The sequence below is a fragment of the Drosophila suzukii genome, chromosome 2R (genome assembly GCF_043229965.1).
Source record: "Drosophila suzukii chromosome 2R, CBGP_Dsuzu_IsoJpt1.0, whole genome shotgun sequence".
Classification (NCBI taxonomy): domain Eukaryota; kingdom Metazoa; phylum Arthropoda; class Insecta; order Diptera; family Drosophilidae; genus Drosophila; species Drosophila suzukii.
Genome location: NC_092081.1, coordinates 12,817,390 through 12,825,374, shown reverse-complemented (window position 1 = coordinate 12,825,374; position 7,985 = coordinate 12,817,390). Strand labels below are relative to the sequence as shown.

General features: G+C 44.6%; 1 protein-coding gene across 4 annotated transcripts; it reads left to right on the top strand.

Moving 5' to 3' along the window:
• The first annotated feature begins 1,696 nt into the window (after window positions 1-1,696).
• Window positions 1,697-7,716, top strand: LOC108018783 (organic cation transporter protein). 4 transcript variants are annotated; one of them, XR_001767884.4, is made up of 5 exons: window positions 1,697-1,772; window positions 4,845-5,249; window positions 5,874-6,017; window positions 6,088-7,269; window positions 7,334-7,716. XR_001767884.4 is itself a non-coding variant. In XM_017086368.4 (4 exons), the coding sequence occupies exons 2-4, from the start codon at window positions 4,855-4,857 to the stop codon at window positions 7,055-7,057; spliced, it is 1,509 nt and encodes a 502-aa protein (XP_016941857.1). In that variant the 5' UTR covers window positions 1,697-1,772; window positions 4,845-4,854; the 3' UTR covers window positions 7,058-7,716. The 4 variants fall into 4 exon arrangements, 3 of the variants coding, with proteins under 3 accessions (XP_016941857.1, XP_016941859.1, XP_036669966.1); XM_017086368.4 differs by having other exon boundaries at window positions 6,088-7,716; XM_017086370.4 differs by lacking the exon at window positions 1,697-1,772 and adding an exon at window positions 3,578-3,783 and having other exon boundaries at window positions 6,088-7,716.
• The last annotated feature ends 269 nt before the right edge of the window (window positions 7,717-7,985 follow it).

Here is a 7,985-nt window from a genome sequence, read left to right as displayed (position 1 = left end):
ACGATCTTCTTCGAAGTGATTTTCAAATAAATGACTTAAGTGAGCAACTTAGGGGGAGATAAAAGCGCTAATTTCGATTGTTCGAGCGCAGATTGCAAGAAAGTAGGGAGCAGAGGTCTTCTCGGCTTGGAGCATCTGACTCATCAATCTCGGAAGTGTTGGCAGGCCGCTCATCATCATTTCCACCGGCTTCTGGGATTAGTCCCTGGCCCCAAAACCACCGAAATGGGCAACCGCAGTGGATGAGCCGACCGTTGATTTATGTGACACACATTAGGACGTCCGTCTAGGGCAAATTGAAAGGGGCCCGGCTTAACTGCAACATATTGCCGCGTTTTATTATGCTTCGAAATTAACAATTTTAGCTGCCCGCAGCGGCAGCCGCATTCCATGTTAATGCACTTTATCGCCCCCGGCCAGGCGAAATTACTCAAAAAACGGCGCACAAATTGCAAACAGGGCGCGCATAAATTAATCGAAGCCTAGGCCAGCGAAATTAAAACATTAATCTAGGCGCCCGGCCAAGCAGCATAATAATTAATGCCGGCTTAAATTTATTAATTTATTTATAAAGCCAAAAAGGGAGGACAAAAAAGGAAAGGTACTGAAAAAGAGGTGCGAATCGCAGGCCGAATGCGAGTTCTAGAGGAAATGGCCATGATGGAAGTGGCCAAGTGCCGTCCGACAATAAAAACCAAAGACATCTCCAAATGGCCCGGGATGAAGTGGACGGCCATGAGGCAGCTTCTTTGGCTCTGCTCTGCTGAGCTGTGCGCAGTTTTAAAAAATTTCAGTACGCCCTCTAGGGACAGATTAGCGATTAATCTACGGGGCATGGTCACATGCACGCCCTTCGGACCTCGGTCCTGGTCATCCTGCCCCCTGCATCACCCCTTTTTAGCCGAGAGGACGAGGTAACGATTAAAAAATCTCCACATAAAAGACTGAGCACTTAATCAAAGAGGATTTAGAGAGGAATAGGGCGACTGCAGAGGTCGGGGTAGAAAGCCAAGGCAACCAGGGCCAAAAGCGTTGATGCGGCGCTTTGTTTCTAGCTGGTTCTTCAAGCAGTCCATACCCTGCAGTCCAATTTGGGGCATTACTAATAACGGAAAGTATTTGCTTTTCATTAAGGTACAAGTAAGAAATTATTTTTAATATTTACCATTGTTCCTGACACTTATATAATAAAATATTCCCCAGTTTATGTAAATGTGACATCAAACATTATATTATTTAATCAGCCTTAAATATATAAAATATTAAAAATATTAAAATATATATTCACTTTTGTTTTCTAATATACTGATGATAATATTATGCCATTTTGGTTTTATATTTGGAAAGCCACACAAATCACCAGGGATTTGTAATCACTTATATTGTTTATAAATCTTAAAACCGTCGTGATTTATTTGACAACTTTGTATAAAGGACTTACCCAACTTATTTCATTTCAGCTTTTTATACCCCATTCAATAATATTACTTTCTCTCTAAAATAACGTGTTGTCATAGGCCATGCCTCTCCATTAAATTCAACGTATTTGAAGTTATATCTGTCTTTTTCCGAACAGGTAGCTAATTGCACGAGACAGACAGGCAGATGCTCGATAAGTAAACAGGAAGGTTAAGGTGTGTTGTTGCTCCAAGGGTGGTTTAGCAATTTTTCCCTATATATAGTAAGGTCAGTTTATTGATTTTTCGCAGTTGCAAACGAACACTTGGCAGGTGTGAAGTGCTGATCCAGGAAGGGAGCGAGTTTTAGAACAGGTAAGTTTTTACTAGAATTATGTATCTGCCTTGTAACTTGGTATTCTTGGCCTAAACAAAGCTGAATTCTTTGAAAATATATTGTTATAAGTAGAGTATCACCTAGGCGTACTGCCATTATCGTCTTACTTGGACTTTAACTTCATATTACAAGCACTTTTATTTCGCTAAGCGTTGCTCATAGTTTTCGGTGCGCTTTTTCATTCCGATGCTCCCAGCCAGGACCATCCTCATCCACATCCAGCTCCACCTCCACCTCCGCCTGAGATCCCCTCGAGAAAGACCTTAAATAGTGGCAAAGACATCTCACAGACTTGGCCCGCTGCATTTGTCAATTTACTACGAGCTGAAAGGGGCGTGGCCGCGCATAAAGATGATATATGTGAGCGCTGAGTTAGCAATTTTCGTATGAATTGGCAGAGTTGCAGTTGCTGCCGTTCGCTTTATGAATTTCTTTATGGCCAACCTATAAAATATTTTGATTGCGCCCTGGTGTGTGGATGGGGGGCAGTTTGAAATTAAATGCCTGCTGCTTGATTTGCTCGCTGGCTCACAAGTGGATTCCTCGCAATCCGGCGGCCAGGGCCACTCGTCCACTCGTCCAATGGTCCACTCGACCACTGTCCACTTCAGTTCAGCTCAGTTCAGTTCGGTTCGGTTCGGTTTGGTTCAGTGCTGGCCAGCAATTATGGAAGAAAAACCGCAAAGCGCTCCAAAGCCAGCCCAAAACATTTGTTGGCCTTGCCAAGTGCCGAATGCTCCTCTGTGCAGCGCCAGAATTTTGGCATTTCCCCTGTAATCCTTTTGTGTGCTAATTGGAGTGTTGCCGGGCCATAAATACCGCTCCCCCGCTCGGGGACTGCGAGTATCTGGCCTAAACAGTACGGGGCCCAACCCATTTAGGACACTGCAATCGGCTTAGGCCACTTGTCAGGCCACCGAATGTAAATATTAAACGGGGCTCTTTAATTGGATTTAGTTTTTGGGATTCATGGCAGATCACACGTGCATTGATTCCTTTCATTCTGAACAATTTAAAATGTTTTTTGCTTCAATAAGTTTACCAAAGTTATAAGCGATTGAATATTCAGTTAAATAAATATCGAATAAATAGCAATAGTTAATCATGATTTTTGTTAAGTATTCCATTATCCTTATTATCTAAAATATATGTGTATATCGCTAATGTTATATTATGTAAATAAACATCAAACCTTTTTCAAAGATTTATCATGAATGCGTTGAATGATCTTTTTAAAGACAATTTATTATCTTCACACATTAATTAGTTGCTTAGCTGAAAGCATAAAAAAACGTTATTTATAGCAGTTGGTTAAATGCTAAAAAGATTAAACACAATTATCGAACCGCCAAATAAATCAACATCCCGATTCATTTGAATGTTATTTTGGATTTTAAAATATTATGTGAACACATTAACAATTTTGGACAACGCGTGCGCTTCTGCTGAACACTGCGTGCTTATTTTTGAGTTTTATGTTGCTCTAATATCGAGATGTCTCTATTAATTAACGAAAGACCGTAGTGGTATAATTTTAAGTACAGAAGCTATAAGGAAGGCTAAGCCAAATGTTTACTTAAGCAATTAGATGGAAGTCTTACCAAAGGTGAGATATTATTGTAAACATCTATAGACGTCTGTTATCTCCCCTGGACACAAGTTCATATTGTCATATTCCCGACGCTTGTCGAACGCCTCTTATCATCTGGGATTAAAGTGCACGCGACTTTATCGCCGTCTCAGTAGCTTTTCTCCATCGACGAGACGAGTCGAGACGAGATGCTTTTGCCATTGATTGTGGAGCGCTGAAGCCTTCCAGACGTGGTTCAAAAAGTGCGAGATTACGCAGACGGCATTATCAATTGACTGCCTGTGTTATATAAGATTGGCCCCCGACAAGCCCCCGTAAAACTTTGATTAATAATTATTAATAGAATTTGCTGAGCAAATAATTATAAATAAAAGTGATTTTTTGTGTGAAATTGTTGGGTAAGTGCAAATAGACTTAGAAAATACAATTCGAATGGTAATAAAATCTAAAAAAAAACTACAATGAACAGGAGCTACAAATGCTTTAAGGCAAAGGCAAGCCTCCAAACAAAGGCATTACCATAAAAATGTGTTCCTTTTTTTTACACCCAAGTGGGTGCTTTGTATCTTGCCAGATTTATCATGTGGCGATCGTATTATAACGCTGAGTTTTCTCAATGGTAACTCCATTGATTGGCCATCCAATTTGCATATATAATTTATTTTCAATTGTTGTGACATTTTGCCAGCCGCTGACGATTGTGCAAAATGCCTGCGCCAGACAGGTTGTCGTTGCCGTGGGAACCCGTCTCGGAATCTCAGACCAGAAATCTCTGGCCCGCGATTCTCTTTCTCCCTGCTCTACGGCTCAACTTTCACTGAGACAGTGCTTCCTTAATTAAGCCATCTTAATGGGTAACTGGGACTCGCGGTTATCTGCGGGCAGACAATGGCTTAATCTGCCAGCTAGATCCCAGCATCATCGGGCCGGGTCCCCGGGCGCACCTTCCTCCAATTAACCAGGCAGCCGACTTCATTTACCTACTTAAAGAGTAAAAGTTTAGCCCCAGTCTCTTGGCCTTTCGGGCTGACAAACTGCAGCGGCCATGGAGGCCGTACTCCTATTTCCAAATGCCATTTTGGCGGTGGATCCGCGGCCAAGTGCTAATGCCCCCGACCCACCGACTTCCGTATCTCCGAGCTGCGACTTGTCACGCTGCCCCAGACTGAGTCCGCGAAGCTCTCTCTTGGCCAAAAAACCGGTTCCTCGGTGGCGGTGGCCAGTTGCTGGCAAATGAAATCTCTATCTGCCCGGGTTCCATAATTTCACGCCAGTCTGCACTGAGCCGCACCGCTCGATATGTCCAATTTGCGCTGGGGCCGGCAAATATTTGAGAAAGTCCACCCACTGTGAAACCAGTCGGCTCGGTAGGCCTCTGCACTCAAAGAAACAAATTTTGATTACTTTTAGAAAATTCAGATGTTTCGCTTCCATAGCCTGACAAACCAAAATTCTATAGTTTTAGCGAGATGGCCGACAGACCGCAGAATGCGAGGGAGCCAAAACCGTTGAAGCCCCCGACGAAGACGGCCGATCCAATAATCTCGCAGATCGGCGACTTCCGGCGCTATCAGCTGTTCTTCTTCTTCATCATAATGCTGTGCAAGTTCGGAACCGGATGGCACACCCTGGGCCACATTTTCCTAGCCGCCCCCACGCCCCTTTCCTGCACCACGACCAACGTCACGGATCCCTGCAGTGATGAGTGCTCGGAGACCGAGTTCGACACCAGCGTCTTCAAGTCCACGATTATCACCGAGTGGGACCTCACCTGCGATAAGAAGCAGCTGGCCAGCATATCCCAGTCCCTCGTAATGCTGGGCATTTTGGTCGGCAGCCTGGTTTTCGGCATGCTAGCCGATCGGTGAGTACTTTAATCAGAAGCAAGTTTACTGACGTAGAAGCTTAGTATTAGGCATTCATAGGTGTCACTAGGGGGTTACATAACGTACGAAATGTACGAAATTGATTTATTTTGACATATAACGAAAAAGATTATTTTTACCTTTACAATACATACAGACTCCTTAGAACTAGGTTAGTTACTAATTATACTTATTATACCTTTTATTAAAAACCGGAAAAATAACTCGAACTTCCTTTTTTTCATAAAATACTTTCTATCGAAAGTCGAACTTCCATAGCTCGAATTTTTTTATAATTGGAACCCAACTTCAGTCTACAGTAATTTTTTTTTTGAGCGTTACATTGGAAACGGGATACAAATATTATAGTTTTTTTGAATGACAAAATAATAATAATTTATTGAAAAAATGATTAGTTAAAGTTCTTGAGAAGCGTGCGATAATAGGAATACATATTGATTATCCTAAGAAATTAACCAAAACAGTAAGAAGAAAAAATATTTTTCTCTTATTCGATGTCTATGAAACTCAAAATTTTTACCTTCCAGAGTTATGACAGTTCTTCTTAATATTATTATAAATTGGTTTTCTATTTTTTTAATAAACCAATTTGTAACCCCCAGATTTGGACGCCGCCCGGCTTTCCTGCTTAGCTGTTTCTTGCAGCTGTTCAGTGGACTAATCGTCTGCGTATCGCCCTATTTTTGGTTCTACTGCATCTTTCGATTCCTAGTGGCTGTGGCCACGGCGGGTACGATGACCACCAGGTGGGTTCGAAGGCACATCCTTAAAGATTCAAATCCTTATATATCCCCAAATAACTTATCCCTCCCGCAGCTTCGTCTTGCTCATGGAGATCGTGGGGCCCAAGAAGCGCGAAGTGGTGGCCATTTTGTACCAACTACCCTTCAACATCGGCCACGCCTCCCTGGCCGTTTTCGCCTACTTTATCCGGGAGTGGCGATGGTATCAGTTCAGCATCACGATCTTCTCGGCCGTATTCGTGATCTACATTTGGCTGGTGCCGGAGTCTCCGCGATGGCTCTTCACCACCGGCAGGCTGGACAAGTCCATTAAGATTCTGGAGAAGATCGCCAAGTGCAACAGGGCGCCGACGGAAACGATCCGGCCGGAAATTGAGGCGGCTTATGCAACCCTGGCCGCCCGGCAGCCGGTGAAGAAGGGCACCATGCTGGACCTCTTCCGGACACCCTACCTGCGGATCAAGACCATCTGCATGGCCAACAACTGGCTGGTGGTCTGCATGGTCTACTACGGCACGGCCCAGTATGTCTCCAAGCTGGGGGGGGACATCTTCATCAGCAACCTGATCGCCGCCGTGGTGGGTATTCCGGGCACCTGTCTCTGCGTGATCATGACCAAGTACCTGGGTCGCAAGAAGACGCTGCTGCTCTCCAACGGCTGCAGTGCCGTGGGCCTGCTCCTCCTGGCCGCCCTCTCCACCCAGGGTGAGGTGGTCCAAGTGGCCTGCGCCACCATTGGCCTCTTCGGGGCCTCGGTCACCTTCCCGAATGTCTATCTATACGGCGCAGAGCTCTTTCCCACGGTGGTGCGGTCCAGTGGAGTGGGTCTCTGCTCCATGATCGGCAGGGTGGGCTCCATTGTGGCCCCCCTGATCTGCGACCTGGATGCCTATGCCTTGTGGATAGCGCCACTCATCTTCGGGCTGTTCTCCGTACTGTCCATGGTGGGCACTATTTTCATACCGGAGACACGAGGAACTCTGCTGCCGGAGACCCTGGAGGATGGCGAGAATTTCGGTCGGAAGAAGAAGGCGGTGGCATAGGGCTTTTCGCGCAGTGTAGCATATCGGCGGCTAAACGGGAATTCATAATTTTCGGGCCCAACCAAAACGCCACCGCCTGGGCTCTAAAATTATTAAGTTTCGACTTTGGCTGCGATTTATACGATGCGATATGTCAGTCACCGCCGAACTGCCGTTCGTGCCGCAAAGTAAAGGCGAAACAAAAAAATTGAAAAATCTAGCGAATGCAAAAGGTAATTACCGCGGAGTAACTTCCACTTCGTGATTATTAAAACTGGGTTAACCGTCTGAATCCAGCTCGGCTGCAGTTCTCCAACTGGCTTAATGTCGAGGTGCAAGGCAGCCAAATAGTTAACTGGCAAACCCGCCAAGTGACTGGGAATGCTGTTAACTTCGCATGTGAACCCAATCGATAGCACCATTGAAATTATAAAGTAGAACCCATGGAGGATGTGGGAAATAAGTTTAATTGCATCTTTTAAATTATCTGTACCCAAAACCGAGGCTCCTACCCTGGAACATCCCTCATCTGTCGCTAAAGGCCTGCAAAATCTGGAATATAACATTAATTGTTTTGTAGCATTTATAGCTTATATGAAAAACAGAAAAAACATTCCCTTGTAACGTCAGTAATTTAAAAACGAATAAATGGCATCTCAGCGATTCATTTAATAAAACAACTCAGCTGCAGAATCGATTACACACATCAGACCCAATGACATTCACCGCGATTCCATTAGGTTGAATCCAGTCGATGCCCGTGGCAATTATCGGCAACCATCTCATCACACCATCTCCACATCCTCTGGATTCGAGATGGGATAGGATATGATGGTATGACCTTGGCCAGGCAAAAACCGGCTGGAGCACCACTCAAGGTTAATATTCATTGTCAACATTGGGTACGCCTCATTTGTATGCGGCTCTCGGCTGGGATCCTCGCTCCCCA